Here is a 16,442-nt window from a genome sequence, read left to right as displayed (position 1 = left end):
AGCCAAACTTTTTGATTTTTTCCCACAACTGTTATGTCTGGTGTATCATGTTCAAGGTGCTGATCAGTCTGAAATCCCACAAGATCTTGAGTCCAATCTATTATTCCAGCTGGATATCTGATCACTGGAATTGCCCATGTATTTATGGCCTTGATTGTATTTTCACCATTTAATTTTGACTAATTAAACGGTGAAAATTGATCTTGCTTGGAAGCTCCATAACCTCGCGTAGCTTTGACTCTCAAACTTCCCTTTTTGCTGTTTGTCATCTAAGTGAAACCTTGAGTTCTTTGTGCAGTCTTTACCAGGGCTTTTTTCCGGGAAAAGAGGTGGTGGAACTCAGTGGGTCGTCCTCGGAGAAAATGGTCACATGGCTGGTGGCCCCGCCCCCTGATCTCCAGTCAGAGGGGAGTTGAGATTGCCCTCCGTGCCGCTGAGCGGCGCGGAGGGCAATCTCAACTCCCCTCTGACTGGAGATCAGGGGGCGGGGCCACCAGCCATGTGACCATTTTCAAGAGGTTCCGGAACTCCGTTCCCCCGTGTTCCCCCTGAAAAAAAGCCCTGGTCTTTACACTTAGCTAAAAGCCCTAAGCATGAAATTTTGACATGCTCAAGAGATGCAGGATAAAAAATTCCTCATGGTACCCACAAACAGCTGCATTTGGTCTCCCTTCTGTTTGCTTTCAGCACCGTTCCAATTCCTTTGTGCCACTGCGAGCACATTCAAGTAATCAAACAAAATTTTTCTTTCAGTCTGGTAGAAAAACAGAACAAAACACTAATCTTAGCAGTTACAGTACTTTGCAACATCATTTATTTCTGATTCTCCCAAAGATCTGATTCATTTAAATCTAGTTGCCCTGATTTCCAAGTAAATCCCATTTAAAACCTCTGGAATCTGCTCTTCTTTCTTGCCCTTCCCATCAGTAGCACAAAGGCCACTTCATTGCCAGAAAGTGAGTGGTGTGATAACATTTGAGCTGCGAGAGGAATTTATTATCCAACCATCGACCAAAGTTTTGGGGAACCCGCCACTCTTATCATGCCATCCCAAACAGTTATGCTGTTCAAAGATTCAGTTTGACGCTTCTCCGCTGCTGGAGCAATGTCCCATTTACCAATGGAAACCTTCCCAGATCTGAAACAAAGCAAGGAATAATAACAAACGATAGCCTTTGCTGGCTATTTGGCTTCAGTAAAAGCTGGTATGGCTCCAAACCAAGTGCCTAAAAGAGCTATTATGTTGTTTCCAATTACTGGTAAAATAAGGCCAGATTCTTACTTCATTGGCTGACCTTCCTTCCAAGTTCTTACCAGGCTGAGGCCTCCTAAGACCTATACTCTGTTGTCAGAAACACAGAAAGTTCCCAAAGTGACCTAGTTTGACCACAAGACAAAAGGGGGGGGGGGTGTCCTGCAAAAGAGATTTGGAAAATAAGCATTACAGGTAGGAGGTGTCTTAGATCTGCCATCATCATTTAGACAGGAGAAGAGCTTTCGATGCCACATGGGTGCACATCGGTAGAGTTCTTGCTTCAGGTGAAGACCATGCACATAGAGAACAGGCACTTTGTTCAGACTCATGTGACTGTAGTATCAAATTTAATATCCTGGGCTCTGAAATTTGAAGACATTGCTTATCGGTTTAAACTATTGTTCTTTTGTCTGAAGACTAAACTAGATTCATCATTTGTCATAATTTGTATATGAAAATGGCCAAACCTTATTAAGCACTCAAAGCAGAAAAACTTAACTTATTCGTGTCAGAGTTTTCTTTAAAAAGAAGTAGAAAAAATCCGCAATGCTGTTCAGGGAGGCATCATATGTCTTGGCAACAGATTGACAGGGGAGAAGAAAAGGATCAGTGATAAAGCTTCATGCCTCAGCAAGAGAGGGAATGGCGCATGTTGTCAACAGCTTTGGAACAGAACACCAAAGAGGAAAGATTCAGAGGGGAAATTCTGTCTTGGGCCCATCCTTGTTTTGAGATGAGAACTGCACTTGAAGACCGAAATGCCAGACAGTCAGCATATTTCAGAAATTCGCAGGCAATGGAGAAAAGGAATATTAAATGGTATTTAAAGAGCCAAGATGGTGGTATTGCCAGTTCAAACTTAATGACAAGGTTCACATGTGATGACAACCCATAGTTTCTTATTTCAGAAATGTGTATGGCGACTCTCAAGCATCTATTGTCAGTCCTTGGCAGGTAGAATCCCCAGATCTCCTCAGCAATCACACAGGTGTATTGGTTGAAGTAACTTTTTTAGAGATTCAGCAAGTTCAAGGTGCTCAGACAAGTGCATTGGCAGAAGTGACGTAACTGGGGCTGGTGATTTTAGTTATAGGGAACGTTCCTGCCACTAGGATAAGGGCTGTTAAAGTTTTCGGGCACGAAAGAGCCAGGGGTTTGCCAGGGAAGAGCAAGGTTTAGACTAAACAGAACAAACAAAGCAAAGAATGAGATCATCTCAGTTCCCAAGAAAGATGCATTTCGAGCGGGCCGCAGCCAGCCTTCAAGGGCACTTCTGGAAGCAGCAGCGGGGAAAGAGAAAGTAAATACGTGAGAGAGAACCTACTGCCTTAATACCCATTGTCTCTGGTCATAGATCCAGAGGAGTTAGTTAGTCTGTAGTTCCAAAATAGTAAAGAGTCCAGTAGCACCTTTAAGACTAACAAACTTTACTGTAGCATAAGCTTTCGAGAACCACAGCTCTCTTCGTCAGATGCATCATAAGAGAGCTGTGGTTCTCAAAAGCTTATGCTACAATAAAGTTGGTTAGTCTTAAAGGTGCTACTGGATCGTCTCTGGTGACTCCCAGCCAGCTTGCATGGGGGAAAGGCCACTCTTTGCTTCTTTGCCTTTGTAGGAGTGGTGGTAGCAGTGGTACTTCTGGAGCCTAATACTGGACTTTTGACCAGGGTCCCAGAATCACTAAGACCTCCCCTGATTCTCAGGATCATTCCTGTAACGGCAATCCATGGTTTGTCATTGCTCGTGAACTTTGCTGATATCCAAAAAAGATGGAGCGTCTTGCCTTCCCTCCCAGGCCTTCTTCTACTCGATTAAGATCCATGTCCATGGACAGCAACATCATCTTTTTAAATCACCAAGCAGGGAGCCATGGCTTCCTCTTTCATTATTCCCTCTCCCCACCCGCCCCCATTGACTGTCTAGCCAAGTCCCTCTTGTAGCAGTTTATTGGTTCGTGCAACAGAACCAAAGCAGCCAAAATGGGCTTTGCTTCTCCCACCCAGAGAAAGATCTCCTTGAATCTGGAGGAAAATCTCATTAGGCTCGTACAGGATAGATTTCCAACAGCCGTCACAGATGTGATACTTTTCAGCAGTGTTCATGGGAAGCAAAAGGTGTTACTCTAGCACCGAAGAAGATATTTTTAACTAAATTATCAGCTGGAACAAGCCCACAACTTTGCACATCTCTGTCGTGGTTGGAGATGTTACGGAAATCACACCATGCCCCCTTCCTTCAGTACACACAAAGTAAACGTTGCTAGTGATTTATATTTGGGGGCGAAATTGCTACAAATCTGCCTCATGGCCCACAGGATTAGATGTGCTATGAATAACTAATTTTGCTTTTATCCAGAAGGGAGAATGCTCACGAAGCACTTAGTGTTTCCGAACTGACTGCGACCTACTGAAAACCTCCAAAGCCCAACACTGTCTCAGGACCCAGCAAGATCCTTTTCTTCCAAAACTGGAAATGCACCCTGTCTCATTCAGACGTTTTCCCATTTGAATACACTTTTTGATTTTTTTCCCTCTCAGCCAGGCTGTAGTCCAACCCCCTGCCCAGTGCAGAAAAGCATCCCTGACAAATATTCCTCAAGCTGCTCCTTGAAGACTGCCAATGAGGGGGAACCCACCACATCCCCTAGGCAGCCAATTCCACTGCTTAATTACTTTTAACATAAAGAAGTTTATCCTAATATCCAGCTGGTATCTTCCCTCCTAGGGTTGCCAAGTCCCCTTACCCTCTCAGCAGGAGAGGAGGACAGGGCGCTCACCTTTTGGGAAGTCTTCACACACACAAAGCACATGAGCTCCCAGGGTAGCATGATGAGGTCATTTCCAGGAAGTGATGTCATCACGCAGGGGCTGGGAGCACTCCTGTGCTTCACAGCGGGCCAATTTGGGCCCCAGACAGGCCTGATTGATGCAATTTGGGGCCCAAATTGGCTTGCTGCAAAGTGCAGGAGCACTGCCCCTGCCCTGCCCCAAGAGCACGCCCAGGAGGCCTATTTCCCCGCCTTTTCCTCTTGCCAGCCAAGTGAGTAGTGGCAGGGGGCAGAGGGTGGGAGCAGGGGATCCTCCGTCCTTACTGGTGGACCTGGGATCCCTATTCCCTCCCGTAGTTTAAACCCATTTTTCCGTGTCCTGTCCTCTGTTGCAAACAGGAACGGCTCCTTTCCTTCTCTAAGCGACAGCCTTTTATATACCTAAAGAGAGCAATCAGGTCTCCCCTCAACCTCCTCTTCTCCAAACTAAAAATTCCCAAGGCCCTCAGCCTTTCCTTGTAGGGCTCAGTCTCCAGACCTCAACCTCCTCTTCTCCAAGTTGAATATCCCCGAGTCCCTCTGTCTTTCCTCGTAGGGCTTGGTCTCCAGGCCCCTGATCATCCTGGTTGCTCTCCTCTGCACCCATTCCAGTTTGTCCACATCCTTTTTGAAGTGACCCCTCCAGAATTACACAGAATACTTCCGGTGGGGCCAGACCAAGGCGGTATACAGAAGGCCAAAGCGATGACCTTCTAGCATGCACTGTTTTTCCATGGCGACCCACATCCTTTCAGTCCTTTTTTTTTTTTTTTGCCAACATTACAATATCATTAATGGCCTTCTCTGGTAGTGAAGACAAACAACCCCTTGCCAGAGCTCAAAAGACTACTGCTTAAGCATCAAATTCAAATGAGACCATTGAACAACAAATGTGCAGTGAATACATCCTTCTTGTCTTTAGCACTAGTCAAGTGGCCGAGGAAACCATTACCAACGCAATGCACTGTCCTGAGTATGTTTAGTCTCACTAAGTATAGTTGCTCTTGCTCTCTCTAGTAAATCTGTAAATAAGAGGCTGGGAAGGGGCGGGGTGTACACAAAGAAGAAGGAAATCCACCTGCAACGTTCAGGTTGAATGACATGAGCTTTTTTTCTAGCAAGAGCAACAATTGAGGGAAGCAGAGAAGTTCAGGCAGGGCAGTCTTAGTGATTCTGGGTCCTGGGCAAAAGTCGAGGATAGGGCCCCAGAATGAGCACTCAGTGTGATGCGGTGGCAAAGAAGGCAAACTCAGTCTTGGGTTGTATCAAATGGGCCATTGCATTGAAATCGCAGGAGGTCAAAGCCCCTCTCTATACTGCCTTGGTCAGGCCGCACCTGTGTGCAGTTCTGGAAGCCTCACTTCAAAAAGGATGTGGACAAAATCGAGAGGGTGCAGAGGAGAGCGACGAGGAGGATCAGGGGTCTGGATTGGGTCAGTGCTGGGTGGAGGAACCGTCCCCCACCCAGCATGAACTGGTCCTGACTGCTTTGGCCCTGATCCCGGCCGAAATGGACCAAAAATGGCCCTTTTGGGCCATTTGGGGCCCTTTTCGGGCCGGATCGGGGCCGAAATTGCTCAGATTGGGTCAGTGTCGGGTGGGGGAAGCCATTTTGGGCCCGTTTCGGCCATGATTGGGTCCTAATGGGCCTGTATCAGGTCGATGTCTGGTGGGGGAAGCCTCCCTTGCCCAGAAGTGATCCAGCCCTTGTCGTTTCTGCTCCTATCTAGGCCCAAAAGTGCCATTTTCAGCCCTTTTGGGCCCTTTTGGGCCAGAGCTGGGCTAAAACAGCCTGGACCGGGTCATTGCCAGGCAGGGGAGGGTCCCCCGTGGATTCTGACACTATCTGGGCTGTTTTCGCCCTTATCGGGGCCTGAAAGGGCCAAAATGGCCACTTTTGGCCATTTTGGGGGCTTTTCTGCTGGGTTTGGAGCCGAAACGGCCAGGATTGGTTCCGTGCCAGGTGGGGGAAGCCTCCCCCTGCTGGCTCCAACCCAGTCCCGGCCATTTCAGCCCTGATCCGGGCCAAAACTGGCCCCAAAAGGCCATTTTTTGCCCTTTTGGCCCCATTCTCACTTGGATTGGGGCCGGAATGGCTGGGATTGGGTCAGTGCCAGTTTGGGAAACCCTCCCCTGCTCGGCACTGACCTGGTCCTCACTGTTTTGGCCCTGATCCGAGCCCAAATGGGGCCCAAATGGCCATTTTTGGCCATTTGTGGCCCAATTCGGCTGGGATCAAAACCAAAACCACCAGAATTTGGTCGGTGCCTGGCGGGGGACCCCTCCCTTGCCCAGCACTGCCACAATCTAGGCCATTTGGGGCCCAATCCAGGCCAAAACATGCCCCAAATGGCAAAACGTGCCCAAAATGGCTATTTTGATCGGGCCACTGCCAGGTGGGGGAACACTCCCCCGTCTGGCAGCAGCCAAATCCCGGCCATTTCGGGCTGATGAAGGGGTGTGGCATATGCTAATGAGTTATGCTAATGAGTTCCTGCAGCGCTTTTTCTACGAAATGACCCCTGGGGTCAGGTATTACCACCTGCTTCCCTCTTGATCCCAGTTGGGTGAAGGCGGGGTTCGGGCATTGCCCCCTCTCTGCTCCTGTTCCCAGTTGGGTGAAGGCAGGGGATGGGCATTGCTGCCTGCTCTGCTCCTGATCCCAGTTGGGTGAAGGCAGGGGATGGGCATTGCCACCTGCTCCTCTCGTGATCTCAGGTAGGTGAAGGTGGGGGGAAGGCATTGCCACCTGCTCCACACCTCATCCCATCCTGGGCTTCCTGCTATGGCACGCTCTGTGGAGGGCTGACTGCCTCATTTGGGCTTCTCTGCACAGCAGTGCCCTCTGGTGGTGTCCCAGGGTAAGTGTATTCAAGTTGTCTTGAATACACTTAGTTTTTTATATAGTAGGATTATCCCCACAAAAATCACCCTGTGAGGTGGGACGGAGAAAGATCCGGAGAGCTGTGACTGACCCAAGGTCACCCAGTTGGCTTCAGGTAGAGGAGTGGGGAATCAAACCCAATTCTCCAGATTACAGTCCCGTTACTCTTAAGCACGACACCAAACTGGCTCTCCTACAGCAAACTGGAGAAAACCATTGTGAGCGTTCATTTGTGTCCATATCTTGAACTTCTACAGAGTGCATCTGCATTTGTATTGATTACTTGACATGGTTTTTCTCCTTGAAACCTCAAGCTACCACGTGATACAGATCATTTCCATGGCGTTGCCAGTCTCTGGTGGGGCCCAGAGATCTCCCAGAATTACAACTCATCTCCAGAGATGAGTTCCCTTGGAAAAAATGGTTGCTTTGGAGAGTGGACTCTACAGCATTATACCCCACTGTCCCTTCCCTGCCCAAACCCACCCTCTCCACCCTCCACCCCCAAATCTCCAGGAATTTCCAACTCATAGTTGGTAATCCTACAGTCCAGTTTATACTGGGCAGACTAGGAAGGTGTGGCTGATCTTCAATGGTGATTTAAGAATTTAATCTATCCACCATTCTTTCCGCTGGGCTGCTAAGGATAAGCTATTGATTTCATTCATCAAAGAATTAAAATTACTAGTCACAGTCCTGTACCGTATCTAGGCAGAGAAGGAATCAGTAGTGGAGAAAGTGGTGATCAATAGAACTGTTTATACTGGAGTACAAAAGGTAAGAAACCAAACAGCCCCAACTCTAACAGCTCTTCCAGTAAAGGTCACAAAACCTGGACATCTCTTTTCTACGCAACCTCTGGGAATTGTCCTTAAAGTAAGAGAACTGATACACCATAAACTGAGCCAAAACTAAGTCCTTCCCAGTCTCGTGGAAACACTGTCCATCAGCTTAAAGTCACTCTGATTGAAATCAGGGGTTTAATTTTGACTGCTTGGGTGAACAAAAATGGGGAAAGGAGATGCTATTTTGCTTGCTTTCAAAGAATTCCAAACTAATGGTTTAGCTGGTCAAAACAGTTTGTCCATTACTTTACAAGCTGAAAATGATGCAAACCAGAAGTATTTGAAGCAGTTCTTCAAAGACCAGAGGTACCAGGGTTTTGTGGCCCCTAAAAGACTAGCTCTCTGGTCTAAAATCAGAGTAGTTGCCCGAGGTTCTGCCAAATGATGTACAAAGTGACCCCATTTGCAAAGGCCTTTAAGCGTAGAAAGGTAGTCATTCTACGTTATATGTTTTAATTATTTGGATTCTAACGGCCCTACCCTGGATAGCCCAGGCAAGCCCAATCTTCCCAGACCCCTGGAAGCTAAGCCGGATCCACCTTTGTTAGTACTTGGATCAGAGACCTGAGCAAAGACCAGGGTTGCAGCAGAGGCAGCCAAGGGCAAACCACATCTGTTGCTATGAAAATCCCGTTAGGGGTTGCCATAAGTCAGCTATGACTTAACAGCACTCTGCACCACCACCTAGTACATAATGTCTAGATTTCTTTCTAGGTCCCCCCCCCACCCCTCCTTTGTGAGTTTGATGGGGAGGTTCCCTTGAAGTTCAATTGATTTTTGTAACACCGAATATATTGCAGAAATTGAATGGCTTCTTTATTCTAATAGTATTTTGTGATGGGATGTCTGAACGCTCTCACTAACATTTTAAACAGTGGATTGTTCTTGTTCATACCGAGTATAGTGTTTATTGATAGTTATTGAAATGAGAGCAAGATTCGGGTCCAATAGCACCTTAAAGACCAGAGTCAAAGCCCATTTCTTCAGATACATTCAGAAGTATGTAGGGTTTTCTCCAGCCAGAAGGTGGGAGGGATATTTAAAGTAACAGTGTAAGGTGTAATAATACTGTAATTAGCTTAATAAGAGTTGGGTGTGAACAGCAGAAAATCAGCTTCTGTGATGCAAGAAGAATCCAGTTGGCCTTATTAAGCCCTGGGGGATCCATTGATCCCAAATGTACAAAGTTTCAGCAATCTCGTGTTGTAATTTTCCTTTGAAGTTTCTCTACTTGAGAACTGCTGCTCTTAGGTCAGCGATGGAATGTCCTGGAAGGTTAAAATGTTCTCCCACTGGTTTTTGAGTGTTGTGGTTTTTGAGATCAGATTTATTCCCATTCATTCTTTTGCGAAGGGACTGACCTGTTTGTCCAATAACGAGAGTTGAAGGGCATTGCTGACATTTGATGGGCATACTCAGGGCTTCTTTTCTGGGGAAAGAGGTGGTAAAACTCAGTGGGTTGCCCTCGGAAAAAATGGTCACATGGCCGGTGGCCCCGCCCCCTGATCTCCAGACAGAGGGGAGTTGAGATTGCCCATCGTGCCGCTCGGCTGTGCGGAGGGCAATCTCAACTCCCCTCTGTCTGGAGATCAGGGGGCGGGGCCACCGGCCATGTGACCATTTTCAAGAGGTTCAGGAACTCCGTTCCACTGCGTTCCAGCTGAAAAAAAGCACTGAAAGACTACCAAGTGAAGGAGCCTGAGATGGTATAGATGTTGTGGTTAGGGCCAGCGATTGTGTTCTTGGAGGGAATGTAGGGACAGAGGTGGCATCTTGGTTTATTGCAGGCCTTGGTCCCAGAGTTCATGTCCATGTTGGGACATGCATTTTTGGAAGTGAGTTGTTGTTTCAGGTTGGGGGGGGGGCTTTGAGAGAAGAGTATCATTGTCCGGCACAGGTTGCAAGTCATGAAAGATGCATTGAACTGGCTCGAGCTGGGAGCCGTATGTGGCCATCATAGAATCATAGAGTCATAGAGTTGGAAGGGGCCCTACAGACCATCTAGTCCAACCCCCTGCCCAGTGCACCAGCAGTGCTCTGTTGTTGTTTCATTCAGGCTTACCTTGTACCCTTGGATTCCTTCTGGCTTTGTTGATCTGTTTCCTTACTACATCAAACGCAGGGCTTTTTTTTCAGCCGGAAGGCAGCCCGGGATACCACATCTTTGACTGCTGCATGGACTCGATCCCTGTCACGGCATTCCTAGCAGCAGCACCGCATTGTCCCTGGAATCACCCACCTTTGCAGCATGATCTGGCTTCTGGTGAGGTTGCCAACCTCCAGGTGGGGGTCTGAGCATCTCCCAGAACTACAACTGATCTCCAAGCTGATCAGTCCCTTGGCTGCTTTGGAGGACGGATTCTAGGCCATCATACCCCTCTGAGGTCCCTCCCCAAACCCTCCGCTCTTGAAGCTCTACCCCTCAAATCGCCAGGTTTTCCTACCCAGAGTTGGCAACTCCTGATCTGAACTCAATCTGCAGCCTAGATTCAAAGAACATCTGAGAAATGCATCACCACGTTCATTTTAGGACAGATTTGGATGGGTCCCCTCATTGTTTTTTTCCTTTATAAAAATATAAATTAAGACATTGGCCACATCCAGTTTTAATTGTTATTGCTAATTAAAAGAGAGATTGTGGTAAATTCTCTATAACCTCTCTTTATATAGGCATTGGTCATAGTCTAGACTATTAGAACAGCAGCCGTTTCCACACGGCTCCCCGCTGCTCATAACAACCCGTAAGATCGCGCAAAAAACACGGAAGATCGCGTTTTCTTGCGTGAGATTTGCACGACGTCACAAGAAAACGTGATCTTCCACGTTTTTTGCGCGATCTTCCAGGTTGTTACGAGCAGCGGGGAGCCATGTGGAAACAGCCAGCATGTAGAGACAACAGTTGTTATAGTTCAGACATTCACACATTCCAAACACTCATGTGCCTCCATCTGAAGAAGTGAGCTGTGGCTCACGAAAGCTCATATACTACCACTAGTTTTGTTAGTCTTAGAGGTGCTACTGGACTCTTGCTCTTATGCCTCAACGTTTACCAGGATGTTTTTTCTTCCTCCTTTTCTTCCCTACCCCCGAATTTCTTCAGACACTTTCTTCAGTGGTTCAGGTGGCTAGCTGTGTTGGTCTGTAGTACAACAAGAGCAACATTCGAGTCCAGTAGCACCTAAAAACCAACTAGATTTCCAAGGTGTGAGCTTTCAAGAGGCAGAGGTCCCTTTGTCAGATATGAAGAGTGGAAAAAGAAAGGAATCCTTATAATCTAGGCAGAGGGTGGGAGGAGTATTGTAAATCAGAGTGCCAGGAAGCTACCTATAAAACATGTTTAGTTAGCTTGATAGAGCCTGTGTGTGAAGATCAGAAAATTTACATCTATAACGCGAGACAAATCCTATGTCCCGATTCAACCCTGGGGGATCTATTGTTCCAAATTTGCAAATAAACTCAACTGTTCAATATGGACAAGTCCCATTCTGTCCCTTCACAAAAGAATGAATGGGCATAAATCTAACATCAAAAATCACAACATTCAAAGACCAGTGGGAGAACATTTCATTCTGCCAGGCCACTCCATCACTGACCTAAAGAGCAGCAGTCCTCAAGCAGAGAAACTTCAAAGGAAAATTACAACGTGAGACTGCTGAAAATGAGTTCTCTGTTCTCAAAATATCACTTAAATTGAGGAGCTGAAAACTCCTACACAGCGGAAGGTTCCCACTGTCAAATATAATCTCTACGTTAGCTGCACTTCATGGCTGATATTTCTGAGTTTATTTATTCATTTTTAAAAAATCTAATGTAACCCATCTTTCACCTTTAAAAATTCCATGGGAGCCATCCAAGAAACAGAGCTTCCCACTTAATGAAACTGGATTTAAAATCCTGAGGTTTTTGTTAGATGTAACACATGCATAGAATTTGCATTTGGAACAGGAATAATAATAATAACGTTCGATTTATATACCGTTTTTCTGGACAGATTAGTACCACAGGGCGGTTTACAAAGTGTGTTATTGTTATCCTCACAACAATCACCCTGTAAGGTTGGGGGGGGGGGCTGAGAGAGCTCTGAGAGAGCTGTGACTCACCCAAGGTCACCCAGCTGGCTTCAAGTGGAGGAGTGGGGAATCAAACCTGGTTCTCCAGATTAGAGTCCTGCCGCTCTTAACCACTACACCAAACTGGCTCTCAGGAAGGGTACAATCCAAAGTGAGGTGCTTGGGTTTCAGTAGGGGAATTCAGCAAATGCTGAAATCACTCCCTCCGGGCAGTAACACTTCAAAGAGCTTGTCATTGCCTTGACTGTTAATCAAAAGCAGAGCTGCAGTTGAACCCAAGTCCTTTTTATTGCCGTACGAGGGGGACAATTAGGTGTGTTTTCCCAGTGAAATCAGTGCCACTTCAGGAGGACTGAGTTCATATTTTTTTAGTGTTCCTGTGCAGACTAGAACTTTAAACAATATTTAAAAAACAGGAAAGCCAAAAATCTCCCACAGTTTGGCATTTAAGAAAACCTGAAATTATTCAAGCTATGATACAATGCTGGGGGTTACTATTATTAGTTATGATCAGGGCTTTTTTTCAGCTGGAATGTGGTGGAACGGAGTTCCGGAACCTCTTGAAAATGGTCACATGGCTGGTGGCCCCGCCCCCTGATCTCCAGACAGAGGGGCTCAGCGGCGCGGAAGGCAATCTCAACTCCCCTCTGTCTGGAGATCAGGGGGCGGGGCCACCGGCCATGTGACCATTTTATCTGAGAGCAGCCCACTGAGTTCCACCACCTCTTTTCCCAGAAAAAAAGCCCTGGTTATGATGTTACTGTGATATTTACAAAGTGATTTCAGTAAATAGAAAAACCAGGCCATGTTTGAGATGCAGCATGTTTGAGATGCTGAGTTTCCCTGCTTCTTTGTTTCATAGGTAAAAAGGGAGAGCGAAGCGGGCAGAGCAGCGCAAACCGAGCCAGAATCCGCAGAACATGAATGGAAATATCCCACTGCCACGCTCACCCGCCAAGCATAATGAGTCACATACCTCGAGCATGCAGCTATCTACGACCTCCACTAATGAGAACGACGTACAACAGACAGAGTCTCCTGACATCACATCCAGCATCCAACGCGATTCTGAGCCTGCCGTGGGAACAGCAAGCGTCAGCCTCGCCGAGGACACTGTGGACCGATGTCGGGGGGCAGCAGCAGATCCCCAGAGGGAGACTGAGAAGCAGAGAAGAGTGGGGCAGCCTGAGAGATCTGGAGGTCCCTTGGGCAAGAGCTCCAGCCTGGTGTTGATAAATGGGTTGCACAGTGAATCGGAGCCTGGGAAAGAGAAAGATTTTGATGGCAAGGAAAGAGCAGAAGCAAAGAATCAGAGCAGTCCAAGTGTAGGCAGTCCTATTCTGGAAGAGAGAGATTTGGCAAAGAAGTTGCTCTTCTGCAAGATGCACAGCAATGCAGAGCTGCTAGACCCAGAAGATGGTGAAGACCAGCTAAGGTAACAGAATGTTGGAGTCACTGCCGTAGCATCATGATTGGCAGGCATGCTTTCCCATGGATCTGGAGACACATGACCCATGTGACACCTGCGCAAGTAGCATAAGCCCCACCTATCTCAGAGTTTAATGTAAAGAGGTGGTACTCTGGCTTGGAGCCATCCACTCTGACACCACAGTGCCCTCTGCTTTCTCCAACAGGAGAGCAGACAGCCGTGGGTACTTAGTCTGACAACGGTGGAGAGTGCCCTCAAGTCCAAGTTGACTTACGGCAACCCCTGATAGGGTTTTCAGGGCAAGGGACTAACAGAGGTGGTTTGCCATTGCCTGCCTCTGCAACCTGGTCTTCGTTGAGGGTCTCCCATCCAATTACTAACCAAGGCCAACCCTGCTTAGCTGCTGAGATCTCAAGAGATCACAATATGTCGGACAATATAACAATGGCCTAAACCAGTCCTTGGATTCTGGGGCATGAGAAGTCTGGTTAGAGAATCCCAACCTAACCCTCGTTCACTGGCTTTTATTTCTCATCCTTCCATTCTTTGTCTCCCCCACTCAGACAGCAAGCTGTTTTTCAGTGTCATTCTGAAAATTTGCACTGAAAAGTGCCTTGTCTGCTCTGCAATCTGTGAGGAGAAAATGAGCTCTTCAAGAACTCATCGTTGTCTGAAAGATGATTTAAGAGTGGGTTCCCTCTGGCATGGTATAAAGAGATGGGGCACATTCAGTGGTGGCCTCTCACCTTTAGAATGCTCTTCTGTTTCATGTTCTCTTGTTACCTACCATACTTTCCTGTAGGTGCCTGGTCAAGATACACGTCTCGCCAGGCTTTTAACTAAGTGGTTTTTATCTTTGTTTAGGTGTATTATGGTCAGCTCCAAGCCTGAGAATTTTTTTTATTGTTTTAAACTGTTCTGTTGTTTTATACTGCTTTTATGTTTTTATTGGCTTGTCATCTTTTTATTGACTTTTTAATTGACTCGTTTTGTTTTAATTGCTTTATTGTCTTGTTTGGTTTTATTGTTTTATTGGTTTGTCCTGTTTTTGTTGTTTTAGCTGTGAGATGCCTTGAGCAGGTTCTGGAGAGTTGACATACACATTCTCCAAATAACTAAATCCCTAGATTTTTGTAAACACACCGACACATTCCAGGTATGTTTCCCTTCCAAAGCTTTCCCGCATTCCGTACTTTGCATCTTCGGTATTCCCTCCTAATTCCCAAATGATGCCCTAAGCAGAAGCAAGTGCAACTTCTCTGTACTTCCGTTGTGTCCTTCCGTTTCAGCTTTGCTGTCTCAGAAGCTCAGCAAAGTGGCCTGGAGGACGACAAAGAAGATTTTGCGTTTAAGGACATCAGAGACGGCTTCAGCTCTACCTTTGAAAAAATCGTGGAGTCTGACCTGATGAAGGGCACCTATTACAGCAGTCTGGACTCCTTGGATGTGCTCTCTCTGACTGATGAGACAGACAGCTGCGTTAGCTTTGAAGCGCCACTCACCCCTCTCATTCAGCAAAGAACTAAGGAAAGCTCTAAACTTTTGGAGCAGAAACTCGTCAATCACCAGAAGGAAGCTCTGGAGCCCGTGGTGGTAGATAGGCAGGAGGAGACAATGGCCAAGGCAGTGGAGGGTGAGTGTGGGAGCCCACTGAAACACTCCATCACCAGCAGCCGCTCCGAGAATGTGCTGAGCAGGGCGTTTTTGAAAAACATCCCCAATGGATACCATATCGAGAGGCCCGAGGACGAGGCATCGAAGCTTATTAATTCAGTCAGGTAAGGACATTTTTCTCAGGCCGCAGCAGTCAACAAATGGCATTTTTGAAGTTGAGTTACTATGCTGTTTCAGCCATATGGCTGACCAATGAATCAATATAAAAACATGTTTAATAATAATGCAGTGATTGGAAAGGCTTCAGACTTCAATTGGTTCCATTATTCAACTAAAGTTTTAGTAGAGTAATTGGTGGGGGCAACGTTTGAAACATGGCTATTTTAATTGGTAGGATCAGGGCTTTTTTTCAGCTGGAACGTGGTGGAACGGAGTTCCGGCACCTCTTGAAAATGGTCACATGGCTGGTGGCCCCGCCCCCTGATCTCCAGACAGAGGGGAATTGAGATTGCCCTCCGCGCCGCTCAGCCATCTCAACTCCCCTCTGCCTGGAAATCAGGGGGTGGGGCCACCAGCCATGTGACCATTTTCTCCGAGGGCAACCCACTGAGTTCCACCACCTCTTTTCCCAGGAAAAAAGCCCTGCTCATAATCAGCTCATAATGGGCGTTTTCACAATCCCAAAGCCTCCAAAAGATCAAGTGAAGCTCACGGCATGAAGCATCTTCCCAGCGCAATTTCCCCGCACGATCCTGTTTAGTGGTGCGATTTCTGACATCATCGCGCCATTATAGGGGATCGTGCTGGGAAATTGTGCTAGGAAGACGCTTCATGCCGTGAGTTTCACACCATGTGAAAATAGCCAGTGTCAATACCTCCTCTAGTTACTTAATTACAGGTTCCATTCTTTGTATTGCTCCTGGCCATAAACGATTTATGTTACCAGAATCTCTATTTTTCTGATATGCAGTGTATTTCTCTGAAGTAGAAATCCCTTTTATTTTCAACAACCGATCTTGTAGTTTAGGGGTGCTTTTTGGTTTCCACTGTGTGGCAAAAACCCACCTGGCCGTTGTAATCAAATGCAGGGCAAATTATCTGCTGATCTTTAAGTAAACTGGACAAATAGTTCAGCACTGCAGTAATATCTCTGGTTTCTGAGGGATTTGTACTTCCAATCCGATTGATATAATTTTTGCTACTAGCCTTACTTGAGCAACAGTTTCATGTGATATGATTGACACCTGCCTTATGGATGAGTTAGTCTGGAAGAGAAGAGCCTGGAGCGTATTAGAGATTGGGCGGGGGGGGGGGGAGATGCAATCGTTATGCAAGATCCAGCCATACACAGTGCAAATTACAGCGGCTAACAGCAGTCACTGGGACACTTGACTGCAATAGTAGGTTCTAGAGGATCTTCACACCATCCATTGAAATGCAGAGATCTGCTGAGGTAGCTGCATGAAAAGTTGTGGAAGTGTTTGCAGCTCAAGAAGAATGAAAGTGTTAATCATTCTCCCAATTATACAAGCATGCAAT

General features: G+C 46.7%; 1 protein-coding gene across 1 annotated transcript in view; it reads left to right on the top strand.

Annotated features, from left to right (window-relative positions):
• Positions 1 to 12,780: 12,780 nt before the first annotated feature.
• PSD2 (pleckstrin and Sec7 domain containing 2) overlaps positions 12,781 to 16,442 on the top strand; it is a 91,249-nt gene continuing 87,587 nt past the window's right edge. Inside the window, exons 1-2 of the mRNA XM_054985238.1 lie at positions 12,781 to 13,295; positions 14,579 to 15,067. Coding sequence (XP_054841213.1) covers positions 12,781 to 13,295; positions 14,579 to 15,067 — 1,004 coding nt within the window. The remainder of the gene's footprint in view (positions 13,296 to 14,578; positions 15,068 to 16,442) is intronic.

This window comes from Eublepharis macularius, chromosome 7, assembly GCF_028583425.1.
Source record: "Eublepharis macularius isolate TG4126 chromosome 7, MPM_Emac_v1.0, whole genome shotgun sequence".
Lineage (NCBI taxonomy): Eukaryota > Metazoa > Chordata > Lepidosauria > Squamata > Eublepharidae > Eublepharis > Eublepharis macularius.
Note: the sequence above shows the minus strand (reverse complement) of the source record. Positions and strands in the feature narration are given on the sequence as shown.